Source organism: Bufo gargarizans, chromosome 7 (assembly GCF_014858855.1).
Source record: "Bufo gargarizans isolate SCDJY-AF-19 chromosome 7, ASM1485885v1, whole genome shotgun sequence".
Classification (NCBI taxonomy): Eukaryota; Metazoa; Chordata; class Amphibia; order Anura; family Bufonidae; genus Bufo; species Bufo gargarizans.
This window is the reverse complement of record NC_058086.1, coordinates 36118407-36134823: the sequence shown is the minus strand read 5'-3', so window position 1 is coordinate 36134823 and position 16417 is coordinate 36118407. Positions and strand designations below refer to the sequence as shown.

The 16417-nt window shown below is 40.7% G+C and overlaps 1 protein-coding gene across 8 annotated transcripts in view; it reads left to right on the top strand.

The window, feature by feature from the left end:
• Positions 1-3184, top strand: part of ADGRL2 (adhesion G protein-coupled receptor L2) — a 180514-nt gene extending 177330 nt beyond the window's left edge. For 5 of the 8 annotated variants that reach the window (XM_044301911.1, XM_044301908.1, XM_044301915.1 and 2 more), the window contains one exon: positions 995-3184. In XM_044301911.1, the coding sequence (XP_044157846.1) occupies positions 995-1749 (755 nt within the window). In that variant the 3' untranslated portion in view covers positions 1750-3184. The remainder of the gene's footprint in view (positions 1-994) is intronic. The other 3 variants (XM_044301914.1, XM_044301913.1, XM_044301912.1) reach the window with 2 other exon arrangements.
• Positions 3185-16417: the final 13233 nt, after the last annotated feature.

The following is a 16417-nucleotide window of genomic DNA, read 5'->3' as shown; positions in this document are numbered from 1 at the left end:
CCCTGGGCTTTTAACACTTTAATTAGCCTGTGTGGGTTCATTCCGCAGTATCACTGTGACCGATGCAGACAGAACAGAGCTGCTGGCAAACTCTTGACTTCTAAAAGCCCGGGGCCTTTGCTGGCGGATAGAATATTAGCAAATTCTAGAACGTTAACCAGAAACAAACAAAAAAAAAAGCTGTTTATTGCTAGTAAACTTATTTGCTGAACCCTTGCTCTGAATAAGTTGCTGAGAAACCTAGTAATCCATCTTGTTGCAATAAATCGTTTTACTTTCTTTTATACATCAGCTACACTTAGCCCAGATAGCCTGAGCAGACAGACATAATGTGAGTGTGCACAGTGAGTCATTTCCACCTTCTCCATCATGTCGTGGATGATGCTTGTGGGACCTTGTTGTCTCTTGTGTGAAAGGTGGCTGTCCTTGTTTCTCATAACGTCCGTGTATTTGTCCATTTTTTCATTCTTTTTCTTTACTTTTTTCTTTTGTTTTTGTTCTTTTCTTTTTCTTTTTTTTTTTTTTGCACCCCAGAAAAAGGGAAACATTAGAGACATTGTTAAATTAGTTGCTTGCCGGTTTGTTGGTTTATGTTGTACATTTGCCTTTGATTTTCTGTATCTCTTTAGTTTATATATATATTCATTTAGTGTTGTTTAGGACAAATTATATTGTTGTATTTTCCGAGAAATGGAATCTATAGTTAGTTTTTATTTTTTGATAATTTTTTTTTACATTCCGTGTGCAAGATTATGGAATGATCCGTTCCAAAGGATTCAAGTAATCTAATCTTCACTATATAAGTGCTACATTTACCGAATGTGGCGCTCAATTTTCTATCAATAGAGAACAAAATGAGTAGAGAAATTGCTGTATCCCAAAACTTTGTCCTAGATGACATTAAATTTATTTTCTTTTTGTATCTAAAATGCTTGCCCATCTTAACAAAAGGTCCCCTAAACTGTGTATATATTTTTTTGTTTTGTTCTTTCAGGACATTCACTGAACCATGTCAGGGATTCAAGTGCCATGGATACTCTACCGCTAAATGGTAACTTTAACAACAGCTACTCTCTGCGGAACGGGAACTACGGTGACGGAGTACAAGTTGTGGACTGTGGACTAAGTCTGAATGATACAGCATTTGAAAAAATGATCATTTCAGAACTAGTGCACAATAACCTGCGATGTAGCAGCAAGAACCACAATTTGGAGAGAACCTTGCCTGTCAAAACTGTTATAGGGGGAAGCAGCAGCGAAGACGACGCCATAGTAGCTGATGCTTCCTCTTTAATGCACGGTGATACCCCAGGGCTGGAACTTCACCACAAAGAGCTAGAAGCACCACTTATTCCCCAACGGACTCACTCTCTTCTGTATCACCCACAGAAAAAAGTGAAGACCGAAGGAACGGACAGCTATGTGTCACAGTTAACCGCCGAAGCCGACGACAATCTTCAATCCCCAAATAGAGACTCCCTTTACACTAGTATGCCCAACCTACGGGACTCTCCATACCCAGAGAGTAGCCCTGACGTTGAAGAGGATTTATCGCCCTCTAGGAAGAGTGAAAATGAGGACGTTTATTATAAAAGCATGCCAAATCTTGGATCTGGGCACCATCTTCAGATGTACTACCAGATAAGCAGGGGCAACAGCGATGGTTATATTATCCCCATAAACAAAGAAGGCTGTGTCCCTGAAGGAGATGTCAGAGAAGGACAAATGCAGTTAGTCACAAGTCTTTAATAAAAAGAGATTATAGGGGTGCAAATGGCTCTTGCAGGTATTAAAAGACTCAAATTTCTTCGACTGAGGCCACCTTATTTGTGATTGGCAGCCTAGTAAGGACTCGCAGCTCTCCATTGTGTAGGAAAGTGATGGACATTTTCAGTTCTGTGAATTTTTTTTAAATAAATTAAAAATAAAAAACAAAAAAAAACTTTGTATATACACAGAGTATACTAAGATTATTTGTTACAAAGCAAAGAGGTACCAACACGGTATTTAAACTATCTGCTGCTGAAAAAAAAGACTTTTTGGAGGAAAATAAATACATCGGCAAATCCGCCTTTTGCTGCAGCAGCTCCAGAACCGAATTTGTAAATATGGTTGCCATTTTGTGAGGCCTGCGTTGTATTATATACAAGATGTGGGCTCCGAAATCCTGTGGGATCGATTTACTGTACCATACTGTTTCTGAGTAGTCTGCAGGATGTTTTTGTTTTATTTTATTTTTTTCCTCCTGCTTTGCAGGTCACTGCAGATCCTTCCCATTGAGGCAAAAGATTAAAAACATGTCTAACCACTAGCAATCAAGCCACTGGCCTTATTTCATATGTTTTCTCAACTGTACAATGAACTGTTACCATGGAAAAACAAATGGCAAATAAATTATATTTTGTTCTATTGCTAGGGTGAAATACATTTGTGTCCAACTTGAAATATAAAATGTCAATTAAATAATTTTGAAATTGACAAAATATTGTGAAAAATCTCGATTGCACAAAGCTTTTTTTTCTTCTTTTTATACATGCTTGTTTAATGTGGTATTAAATGAGGCAATTCATTATTAAGATTCCTTTTCATGACGGTTTTGGTCCACGTCAATATTTGAATTTTTTTTCTGTTTTTAATTTGATGCCAAATGCATTTTTTTTTTTTTTAAAGAGCCTTTATTATATTCATGAGCCAACGTTGCCGTTAATTGCACAAATTTGGTAAATCTGGCAAATCATTGAACAGGGATTCCTGGCACAAGTTACTTCTATAAATTCTGAAATAAGCCGTGCCTGACCTACATAAATATATATATATTTTTTAAATAACAGTCTGGAATATTACTCTATGATTTTTCTGCTTATGTTTAGCCATTAATTTATTTTATAATTAAAGAAATGTGTACATTTTCAGTGAAAATTTCTTATCTTTTATTTGTTTTCTTTTAAACTTCAGCTGTTAATAAGAGCCCATCACTAATATCCAATGTAAAGATTAACACCTGTTTGACAGTAAATAAATGTGAATTTTTTTTTCAAAAATGCTACTGCTGTTTTTATGGTTTGTAGGGTTGAAACAGGCTATTCCGAGAGTCCTATGTTGACTCACTGTAGGGATAGTGAGAAATTAGCAAATTTGACAATAAAACCTCTTTACTTTTGTAATAAAAGTCTTCTATCCATTACTTGTCTTAATTTTGCTGGAAAGGTTTGGGGTTCTGTCAACATTCATCATTTTTTTTTTAAATATTGAAACCAAGATCATATCTTATTTTAAGTGGGGTTCCACAGTTGAAAGGACTTACAATCCACTGTTAAATGGACAAGAGACCTTTGTTTCAGGGTAACTTCTTTATTATTAAAAATGTCCTATGACAACATGTTTCAGACTGTAAATACTCCTTTTTCAAGTCTATTGGTATCAGCTTGAGAATGCGTCCAGATGCTCCAAAGCTATGGCTTCCCAGCTGTCACTGACCATCTCCGGTAGCTGGGAAGCTGGAGCATCTGGACGCATTTTTAAGCTAATACACACAGACTTGAAAAAGGAGTATTTACACTCCAAAATGCGTTGTCATAGGACATCTTAATAATAAAGAAATTATCCTGACACAAGCATCTCATTCATGTTTGCGCCGGAAAATCTCCATTTTACAGTAGATTGAAAGTCTTCAACTGCTGAACCCCACTCTACTTCAACCTCCTGAGGGTTGGCCTCCATTTCTGTGACGAGTCTGATGACATCGGCATCATCGGGCTTTAGTGACCTACAGTAGTGTTGTGCCTATCTTTACACAACAACTGAAGTGAGAATCTTTTTATCCTTCCAATAATACCTTACCTGAACATACTTACCGTATGAACGCCTGCCTCTGTGTTCTGTTATTTGCTATCGTCAGCAGATCTAATTTCCATCAAGAACAATTCCATCAAGAGTATTCATGCATTCATGTATTTATGAATAAAAGGATTGTTTAAAGGGGACCTGTCACCGGGATTTTGTGTATAGAGCTGAGGACATGGGTTGCTAGATGGCCGCTAGCACATCCACGATACCCAGTCCCCATAGCTCTGTGTGCTTTTATTGTGTAAAAAAAACTATTTGATACATATGCAAATTAACCTGAGATGAGTCCTGTCCCTGACTCATCTCATGTACAGGACACATCTCAGGGTAATTTGCATATGTATCAAATAGTTTTTTTTACCCAATAAAAGCACACAGCGCTATGGCGACTGGGTATTGCGGTTGTGCTAGCGGCCATCTAGCAACCCATGTCCTCAGCTCTATACACAAAATCCCGGTGACAGGTTCCCTTTAAAGGACTTTTCCAGGAGTTTCATTTTGATGGGCTATCCTCAGGATAAGTGATCAATACCTGATTGATGAGTGTCTTATTCTCTTCACCCTGCTGATCAACTGCAATGCACTTCCTCATGGCATATCAAGCAGAGCCACATTGTATAGTGGACAGTAGTCCTGGCCCGTTTACTTGAATGTGACTGAGCTGCGCCTAGACCATGTGAACAATGAATGTGATCTCGCTGGCCTAGGAAGAGGCCGAAGTGCCACGGCCTCTTCAGATAGCTGATCGGCAGGGGTGCCAGGAGTCAGTCCCATCGATCAGATATTCATGACCTATTTTAAGCACAGGCCATCAATAATAAGTTCTTGGAAAACCCCTTTAAGGGTCAATATAATCTGGAGCTTTTATGATGCTGTTATATTATTGTTTGCATGGGTCGTTAACCAGTGTTAAGTTGGATGTTTTTTTGTTTTGTTTTTTACCCTATGTGGCACTTTAAAAAAATAAATATATATTTCCCTGCAAACCCCCTTTAATTTTATTAGCAGTCAAAGAGACTCCCCTTACCCTCTGCTCTTTTGTTTGACCACCAGTGCCCTCATTGCTCAGTTAAATGTTCCTTAAACATCATAGTAAGCAGCACTGCATACCCCACCATAGGGAAAGTCCAATCGCATCCGGTACCGATAATTGTAGTCCAGACGTGGTGCTCCCAGGTCGAGATCCAGATTAAGAGTCCGTTGGTATAGCACAAATTAAGGGAATCTGCAGCACTCTTCCATTTTGCAAAAAAATCTGATGTATTTATTTAGCTAAGCAGCATACAATTGCGACAATTTTATCAAGCTTGGATTTTTTTGCAAAATGGAAGAGTGCTGCAGATTCCTTTATTTCAGTTAAATGTTCCTGCACACTTTCTTCATTATACGAAATCAACATTGCAAAATACTTTGGGGATAATGTATCCAGCCCTGCACTCCAGAAATTCTGTTTTCAAAAAGTTGCAAATAATAGGTCTTTGCAATTTGTGCAAAAATGTAACGGACTCCAGTTTTGAAAAGTGGGAGTGGTTATCTGTTAATGAGTTTCACTCTAAATGTGTTACTGAACCTTTTTTTTCTTGAAACATGGCACAAAAAATTCAAAAAGTCACTCTAGTAAGGGGGTAGTAAAACAGTGATGCACCAAATTTAATAAACAACATGTAACATTTGATAAATTTGGTGCGAAGCATAGACTCAAGCAAAACTGACTTTGAATATTACCTTCATGATGAATTCCCTCCTTTATGTCAAAACGCCCAACTTCAACCCCTTCAAACCTATACAGACCTTTCAATCAAGCTAGAAGACCTCTTTACCAGTTCAGTCTTCTTTGAACGGTACTCGTCCTAAACCTTACAAAATGTCACCCGGAGTGGTTACCCTACTCTGAAGCTCGACAAACATTCAGAGTACACGAGTGCCCCTCAGCTCATTAAACTTTCAAGTTGGCGTAATTGCACTATATTTTTGCTATGGACATTTACTGAAAAGTATTTTCACCTTATTGGGGCTATAGACTTGTGTGTGTTCTCAGGTTTCCTTAAGATATTGTACAAGACTTGTATAATTTTGGCTTCTTTCTCTTGAAGATCTGCATCAGCTGTGATATTTCCTGTCCTGGGGTACAATAGAAAACTCTTGTAATAACAAAAATAGTTATACTTCCTGCATGATATGAAGAAATGGAGAAAAAAAAAGAATAAAAAAAAAAAAGCCGACCTCAGGGAAACTTCAAGTTCCCTTACAAAACATCCAGTCATCCTTTGGCCTTCAAAAATGCATGTAAGAAAAAAGAATTATGATGGATGTTCTTATTCCAGCAACCTTTCCTCCGCCGATAGCTTGTAATCAAAGAGGTGGCTGCATTGTTATATGGGTTTATGCACGGGATTTACCATAAATGTCTGATAGATGCTGGTTCCACTTCTGGCCGCACTGTGAATGGAGAAGTGGACATTTCCATTAATTTCTATGGGAGTTCCAAAAACGGCTTTAGCAGGACATCTTTACCATTGATTACAGTTTCTTCAGAGAGAGTATTTAAATTTTAGAAATGGCCACTTTGTCAATTACATTACTTACGGTATGTTGTATTGATCCTGAGTTGCTCCAGAGCTGCACCCAGAATTCTGCTCCTCAACACTAAGGACCGGGAGCAAACTTACTGTCAAAAAGCTCCAACGCTTGGAATTTTACTGATTAAAACCAGATACTCCCTGTTTATTTTCTGATTGCAGTTTTTCATATTCGCCATACATGAATTATGAGGGTGACCGTCTTTTCTTGAGCAGACATCAACAGCATTTAAAGATATGCTTTACGAGCAGCCGCATGGATCTTAGGGAATTGTACTCTGGAGGTGACTTGCAAGCATGCTCCATGACCTGTGCGAGGTTCATTGTTCAGGGAAGGAGAGGATGTGAGCTGTGATTCTCCCCTATTGTGAATGGTAGATCTTAAGTTATGTATAGATAGAATGTTACCTTTCATTGCAAACTTGCCTGTGATAATGAGATAACTGCTTAAAAGTAATTTCTACAGGTCAGGACATGCCGGCCTATTATGAGGCTTAGTGACCAGAGTGAAAACTGAATAATGGTATTAATGTCAGCTAGTTGCAGGTCCCAGAGGTGAGACCCACACTTATCTGACATTGTCATATCCTAGAGATGTGTCATCAATGTTCCAGATGGGAATATCAATTTAAATGCGGATGATGAGATGGACAAACTCATTTCACTTTGGATGATGATATGATGCGGTAAAGTTTCAACAGATAAAATATTTATCTTAACCTGGAAGGAATTGTCTGTTGTCCATCCTTCCATCGCCCGCTGAGAAATGCACTTTATATGATCTGTCAAGAAGGAAAAGGGAAGTGACAACTTCTATACTCAGTATGAGAAGGAAAATTACTGTTTCCATAGTTGGGTCTCAAGTGTATGGTAAAGTTGTCTGAATAGTGCACATTATGGATCCACAAGGCATCCTTGCTTGCGGCATGGTCCCTCCATAATATTCTATTTTCCCTATAGACAAACTGCTGTATGGCATATGATAGAACATGCCATGATTTTCTTCTTTCGAAGTCCTGCGTAGGTACAGTTTGGGCCAGTAGACTTCTATGAGCGCCTTATTAATAGGAAGGTAGTTGGAAACTGTAAGAAGATCTTTTTTTTTACTTGACATTGATCTCTTGGCTGTATCTGTGGTCCTGACGTTCAGTTCAGTGATGGAGATGACAAAAGCAGACAGTTGATGTTTCCTTATGAAACAGAGCGTTTTCCAGTGAATAACCTACTTCCACTGAAGAATTGCTGAAGGCTGAAAGTACAGAACTCTTAAGAAACAACAGTGGAGCTGCCCTACGCAGCAGCAATCACCTACAGGTCTCCTCCACCTACCACCTTGAGACCAAGTCATAAAGAGAATGAGTAAACAGGGTCTGTGGTGATGGGACACACCATGTGAATAGTAATAACCTTTTTCTTTTTGATTCCTGGAATGCTTATTTGTAATATACTTGCCTTAGGCTAGAGTTACAGATGCTGTTTTTTTTTTTTTTTTTTTAGCCAAGTGGATATAAAAGAGAGGAGATGTCTCACTCTTTTCTCTATACTTTTTGGTTTTTGAAGCCACCTCTGGCTTTAGATAAAAAAAAATTAAAAATGTACCGAAAACTGCTTGTATTATTCCAGCCTTTAGGCTACAGCCACATGGCGGGTGGGATTTTACAAACATGGATATTTCCATGATTCTATAGAAATACCAGCAAGAATATTATTTTGTTGAGGAATTCCTGGAGATTTCACCCTATGCTTTGCAAAATGTTGAAGGTTGTTTGGGTTAACCTAAAATGTGCCCCATGCTACTAAATGCCTTTAAAAAAAAGGCATTATATATTCATCTGTTTCTGCCTGTCCATCTCTGTGCCACAACTAACCTCTCTAATCAGTGGTATCCAGCACAAGACTGCTGAGAACAGTGATTGACTACAATGGTTACATGCCATATACCTGCATGTCACTGTTGTAGCCTTGTATGTAAGTGTCGGGTGGTTGTCCTAAGCTTTGTCCAAAATGCCCCAGACATGCATGTCCTGTCTGGGTGAATAAAGATTTTTCTATTTTTTATTTTATGGAGTGCTGCCCATTTTCACCACTGTGTGGCATCTCCCCCTCTTCTTACAACACTCAAAAGACGTCTGGGGACCGAGGAGACCAGTTTCTCAAGTTTAGAAATAGGAATGCTCTCCCATTCTTATCTAATACAGGCCTCTAACTGTTCAATCGTCTTGGGCCTTCTTTGTTGCACCTTCCTCTTTATGATGCGCCAAATGTTCTCTATAGGTGAAAGATCTGGACTGCAGACTGGCCATTCCAGTACCCGGATCGTTCTCCTACGCAGCCATGATGTTGTGATTGATGCAGAATGTGGTCTGGCATTATCTTGTTGAAAAATGCAGGGTCTTCCCTGAAAGAGATGAAGTCTGGATGGGAGCAGATGTTGTTCTAGAACCTGAATATATTTTTCTGCATTGATGGTGCCTTTCCAGACATGCAAGCTGCCCATGCCACACGCACTCATGCAACCCCATACCATCAGAGATGCAGGCTTCTGAACTGAGCGTTGATAACAACTTGGGTTGTCCTTGTCCTCTTTGGTCCGGATGACATGGCGTCACAGATTTCCAAAAAGAACTTTGAATCGTGACTCGTCTGACCACAGAACAGTCTTCCATTTTGCCACACTCCATTGTAAATGATCCCTGGCCCAGTGAAAACGCCTGAGCTTGTGGATCTTGCTTAGAAATGGCTTCTTCTTTGCACTGTAGAGTTTCAGCTGGCAGCGGCGGATGGCACGGTGGATTGTGTTCACTGACAATGGTTTCTGGAAGTATTCCTGAACCCATTCTGTGATTTCCTTTACAGTAGCATTCCTGTTTGTGGTGCAGTGTCGTTTAAGGGCCCGGAGATCACGGGCATCCAGTATGGTTTTACGGCCTTGACCCTTACGCACAGAGATTGTTCCAGATTCTCTGAATCTTCGGATGATGTTATGCACAGTTGATGATGATAGATGCAAAGTCTTTGCAATTTTCCGCTGGGTAACACCTTTCTGATATTGTTCCACTATCTTTCTGCGCAACATTGTGGGAATTGGTGATCCTCCACCCATCTTGGCTTCTGAGAGACACTGCCGCTCTGAGAAGCTCTTTTTATACCCAATCATGTTGCCAATTGACCTGATTAGTGTTAATTGGTCTTCCAGCTCTTCGTTATGCTCAAATTTACTTTTTCCAGCCTCTTATTGCTACTTGTCCCAACTTTTTTGGGATTTGTTGACACCGTGAAAATTTGAATCAACGTATTTTTCCTTTAAAATGATACATTTACTCGGATTAAACATTTGATCTGTCATCTACGTTCTGTTACAAATAAAATATTGACATTTGCCATCTCCACATCATTGCATTCAGTTTTTATTCACAATTTGTTTAGTGTCCCAACTTTTTTGGAATCCGGTTTGTGTGTGTGTGTATATATATATATATATATATATATATATATCATGGGGCACGTATTAGTTTAACTTGGACAACCCCTTTAAATCCTTGATAGGAATCCTCAACATAAGTTGGCATACTGGAAAAAAAAAATCCAAAAATACTAAGGGTCACGTCATCCAAGCATTTTAGTGCAGATAGCAGCAGCATTTCATTCCCTTGGGTAATGCTATAGCAAAAACTGATGGAGTATCTCACCCCTATCACCATCTTAATCCAAAGATGGGAAATTTAGTAAACCAGAACCTTCTAGGGTAGATGTTTGAGTGGCACCCCACTTGGGGCGAGCACTTGTCAACAGCGACACCAGTTGAAATATTTGGGCCCCAAAATGAACAGGCCTCATAGTTACGTTTCGCACGTCATACTCTGCAGGAAGGTTTTGGAAAATGGAAATAACATAGCGGGTTCTAGAGATCACGTTACACCCCCATTCCCTTGTCCCTGTGGCTGACACATTTTGTAGTGTGTAGCACCCTGTGATATAAAAAGGAGAGGGTATAATACCACTCATATTTCCCCAATGCCCCTTGCTTGTGTAATATCATCAATGTATCTCGGAGGGGCTCAAAATTGCTCAACCAATGAAAAAAAAAAAAAATCTGCAAAAATGAAAAAAGTTATAACGCCAACTTTGTACTATTGGTGCTTCCTCTAGAAATGATAGCAATGTAGCTAAACTAAGTAGAGACCCTGCCTGGTTTAGAAGATGTCCAAACCTTGTACCATGCTGCAAAAGCATCATGAATTGTAAAGCTTTTCAAGGTAATTTTTCTACTTACCCCTAATACAGGGCTCTGGCCTACACACATAAAGACCATGTGAGTGGAACAGATCTTCAACTCTTTTAAGGCTCCCTTTGTGGCACAGGCGAACCATGACTTTCCCTCCCACCAAAGCTTTAGAAGGCAGCATTCTGGATGTAAATTCTCCTTCCAATCTTCGTGCTGAAAGATGGATACATTTCTTGAACATTCTCCAATCCAAATATTTAATCTTCAGACTTTTCAAAGCAATTTAAAACCTCTTAAAATATGAAAGCATCTATTAAAAGTGCCAGCGATTATTCTGTGTGAGTGTTTCAATCCCGACATGTTTCCATCTTGAGCCGAGCATGGCCTTGTGTTTATAGAATGGCTTTCTTGGTTGTTGTAAAGATTTTCCTTAAAAGGAGGTGAAATTTACGCGGCTCGTCGATTCCTTCCCGACGTGTATAAAAGTACAGTCAGACATCAGCGCATCCCATAGCCGGTCACCTCCATGAAGGTTCACCTCCGATCAGCTGGAAGGAATTTCTTTTCACAGCCTGCCAACAAATCAACTCCGTTTGCTCCCGTCATATCTTTTTTTTTTACTTTGCATTCCCACAAACTTGCTTGTGTATCACTCGATTATGTGAGAAGATAACATGTCGAATGTCTCTGGTAGAGATTGTTTTCAATGCGTTTTATTTGTTGACTCACTTGTAATGGTGGACCCCAGAAAATGACAGGGGGTGACCTTCTCGTTGTGGGCTTGAAGCATAAATCTTAGTGCTGTTTACCGAGGCATCTGGAACTATATTGCGGTGAGGAATGATGATTTTTCGCTTGCTACCTAACATTTCCTGTCTCCATGCCATTTATCTGCCGTAATGTACACTGTTGACTTTCCTATGACCTGTGCGGCTGTTTTATCACAGGGAAGATGGCGAGAGTCCAGTAGTCATATTCATCTGAATGCACAGTAATAAGCCAGAGAAAATTGAAAAATGCTAATTCTGTATTAAATAGAACAAGGGGTGTTGACCTCCCAATAGGCACACCGATGCTCTGTTACTTGGGTACCTGCACTGTATGTCTGCTTCATACTCAAATCAGCGGGTCACAATTTAATGGTCCACTTGGGTTTCTGGGAGGCCCATCACTGAGCCCCAATTGCCCAGACCATGACACTATACCCATACTCAATTCTACATTTAAATATACTCTATATACCGTGAATTATTCCTCATGATATACAGATCATGGTTGTCCAATAAAGATAACTTATCACTTGTCCACTGTTCAGCAGGGATCTGGGGCTTCTGCGGATCACGAGAATGGGGGCCTTTCCTCCTTATTATGGAATTTTGAGTTAAAGGTGGTCTGTCACCTTGAACATCAGTTTCAAAGCAAGCATAGTCTGGGAACATAACCATACCTTTCTTGTGAAAATTTGGTCCTCTACTCCTGATAAATTCTTCTTTTAATTTTTATGCACCCTGGATGGGCCACTCCATTTGGCATTTATGTCATTCCCTATGTCCTCACTATCTGTCAATTATACAAGAGTAGAGTCACTGCGAGGAATTACTGGTGGAGCAATGGTGCACCAAATGGATATGCCTCACCCATGGTGCACGTAGCATTTTCCAGGGTCAAAGAACAGAATTTTCACCAGAAAGTTACAGCTATGTTTCCAGGCACCTACCCTACATGGTGGTATGCTTACCTTAAAAATGATATTTACGGTGACAGATTCCCTTTAACTGAGTTTCCCCCATCCATTAACAGGAGTACTTCCAACTCTGGAGGGCCCAGTAGCTCTATACATTTGGCAGATATGCTGCTACTTTAAATGGGAACAGTATAATGTTTCATTTTTCCTGGGTTGATGCTGTAAGGACATTGATCTCTTCCTATTGGGTTGTCTCCCCATTTAATTGTTGGGAAAATATTTTGTTAGCTTATTGTTGTGGGGTCCATCTAACGAAAAAAGATTGTCCAAAGACTACAGCCCATTTAATAATTGATACATTTTCCCCAGTGTATACAATCATAATATTTATACATGTGAACTTAGACTAGACAGTCTCTGAATGCATCAGATTTATCACACTGACTCAGGCGGACCACACACACCCCAAAAAAAAAAAATTGACACTGGCCTAAATTTATTATCACTCAAAGATCATTTGGTGCATTACCCTGTGTATTGCTGTAGGCATCACCTATATGTTGGTTTAATTCAATTGAACATCTCCCCCCCCCCCCCCCCCCCAAAAAATATATATATTCCACCCGCCGTGTAGAGATGCAATAAGCTGAAACAGATAATTGAGGCCTGATACTTAAAGGAGGTTCTGCAGTTTGTTTAAACTGATCATCTATCCGCTGTTTGAGAAGACAGTGGTGCTCCAGGAGAGCCGCAGCCTTCTCACTGTTTACCGCAGGCCCAGTGACATCACGACTAGTATCAACTGGCTTGGGCGGGGCTAGGCTCCATTCAAGTGAACAGAGTTTAGCCCTGCCCAGGCCAGTTGATACTAGACGTCACTGGGCCTGCGGTAAACATTGGGAAGGCCACTGTGCTACTGGAGCGCCGCTGCCTTCTCAAACAGCTGATCGGTGGGGGTCCCGGGTGTGGAACCCTTGCCGATTATATGGACCCTTTAATGGACCCTTTAATATCACGTTATCACTCACAGATAATGTGGTGCACTACCGTGTGTATTGGTGTACTGATCACCTATTTAGTGGTTTAATTTAATTGAACAAGTCCCCCAAAAATATAAATTACGACCATGTGGGGATACAGTAAACGGAAATGGATGATTGAGGCATGACGCTTAATATCACATTATCACTCACAGGTAATTTGTTGCACTACCCAGTATTTTGTTGTACTAATAACCTATATGCTGGTCTAATTAAATTGAAAAAGTCCCAAAAATAATAAAATTCCAACCGTGTGAAGATACAAAAATTGCAAACGCATGATTGAGATGTGACCTTAAAGAGGACCTTCACTGCTCCTGAAATGTCTGTTTTAGTAACTACATGCATTTCCCATGTAATAACAATTCTGGAGCATCTATTCTTATGTCTCTATGTTGTGTCATTACTTTATTATTTCTACTAGAATTTATGAATGAATTGCTATTAGCTTTCAGTGAGGGTACAGAGGGGAGGTAACAAGTTGGGGGCGTGTACCTGCACAGACTGACTATCCAATCAGTGCTGCCATTTTCAGATTGTGCAGGTACACACCCCCAACTTGTTAACACCCCTCTGTACCCTTACTGCAGACTGCTAGCAATTATTCATAACTTCTAGTAGAAATAATAAAGAAATGGCACAACATAGAGCCATAAGAATAGATGCTCCGGAATTGTTATTACATGGGGGCTGCATGAAGCTAGTAAAACAGGCATGTCAGGCGTGGTGACTAGAGAAAAGAGCTTTTTTTTTATGTCCTTGTGGCTTTAACACTTTTGTTTTCATTGCTTCTGCTGCATTAAGCGCCCGTTCCATCAGGTGTTTGAAATAAACCATTTAACCAAGTAAAATCTTCATTTTGGGACTTTGCTTTAAAAGCGTGTATTGGCTATGAATTTGCTCACAGCGTGTAATTCCCCATTTTAATATATGTTCCCGGTAGCCTCTAGTTTTAATTAGCACTTGCAACTTGTTCACATTAGTACAAATGCTGCTTGTTGGTGCCGTGTGGGGCCTCCCCTTCATACGCTCGCTGCTGATTATTTTCTGGGTAATTATTTTACTATTCTGTTTCTTTATTTATTTTTATGAGGAATTGGAATCTTGTTTTGTGTTTTGAGCCAAATCCTGCTCAGTGGTGAGCATGCTCTGAGATTTTACTGAAGCACAGGGGTTGTTTTCATGTCTTCCTTGTACATAAAGAGAGAGAATAAATGTTAAATAATAATAAAAACGTATGTGTCTAGTAAAAAATGGTGCTTAATATGCAGTGAAGAGGATGACCCCTTCTGTTTAGGAATGTGCGAATGTCAGGACAGCTGGTTATTAAGGATAACACTTATAACACTAGAGCAATGTAATGTTGGACTTTAAAATCCCTTGTTAGTGTCACGGATCAGCGGGTGTGAACCCACTGTGCCACTGATTGGCTATACTCTGGAGGGGTGTGTCTAAGCAACTACCTTTTTTTTTTTTTTTTTTTTTTTACTAGACCTCAGATGGTGAGGATAGACTTGAGCCGTTAGGGTAGTTGGCAGGGTCTACTCCAGAGCAATACCCGAGTCAGTGGCAGCAGGTCCGGGTGGACCAGGAGGTGCCTGAGTAGGTACTAGAAGTACAAGTGTAGTCAGGCAGGCAGAGATGTTGCCAGGAGTAACGGTGCAGGACTGAAGGATAATGCAGAGATGTGGTCAGACAGGCAATAGGTCAGGGCAGGTGGCACAGGCAATCCGGATCAGCAACAGGAGAGACTAAGCAAACAGGCAGGGATCAGACGATAAGCAGAGTCCAGGAACGAAGTATAGATCAGGAGCACACAAGAGTATCAGGAACCAGCAAACTCAAGGACCTTGAAACTGAGGCATCTGGGAAGGGGGCTGAGCCACTTAAATACATGCAGGAGAGCCAGAGTTGGTCAGCGAGGTCATCTGACCTAACCCACACAGCCCAGGGACTGATGCGCTTCGCCCATAGAGCAGTGTAACACAAACCCAGCCAAACTCATGCTGTGTCCAGGGCTGAGTGAAAGCTGTGGAGCGGATTCCTCAGAAGCAATAACACCTACAGAAGCAGAGCCCAGGACCGCAGCAGTGAAATGGGAAGCACCGGCCACAGGTCACCGCTGACCATGGCGCTCTGGACCACGGCGATAAGCGGGGGAACAGCGGCATACAGCAACCGCTGTTAGTTAGTACCCGATCCCAGTAAAAAATCTGTTCCAAGATGGTGGCTATTGCAAAAATTACATTAAGATGAAACTAATTAAAGAGGACTTTTCACCGATTATTGCAATGTGAACTAAGTATACAGACATGTAGAGCGGCGCCCGGGGATCTTACTGCACTTACTATTATCCCTGGGCGCCGCTCCGTTATCCTGCTATAGTAGTTATAGTAGGCGGAGATTTCAGTCACTAAGTTATGGTAGGCGGAGTCTGCCCTTGTTCTGCTCTAGCGCTGGCCAATCGCAGAGCTCACCTCCTGGGAGGTTATTTTCTCCCAGGCTGTGAGCTCTGCAATCCGATTGGCCAGCGCTACAGAAGAACAATGGCAGACTCCGCCTACTATAACTTAGTGAGCGGAGATACCGGAGGGCATAGCAGGAGAACGGAGAGGCGCCCAGGGATAATAGTAAGTGGAGTGAGATCCCCGGGCGCCGCTCTCCATGTCTGTATTCTTAGTTCACAGTGTAATAATCGGTGAGAGGTCCTCTTTAAATAGTTGCTTTTGCTATTTCTTAGGGGTCCAAGAACCTACATACCCTAGAGGCATACTAAATACTATAAAGGCTATAGGACTCTTGATTATAGGTGGCATGACCCAGGTTGGTCTCACCCCCTGTTAGCAAACACGAGGCTAGGTAAATGGCACCAAGCTCTTCTGTCCTGTCCTGACACCCTATGGGGAGTCTCTTTTTGATATTCTGTTCTGTGGGGACTGTCCTTCTAGGATACAAAATGTAGCAGCTTCCTTCACAAACTGACGGCTGATCGGCCAGTCATGTAGCCTCCCATTAACTTTGGTTAGTGGGACAGATTTACTAA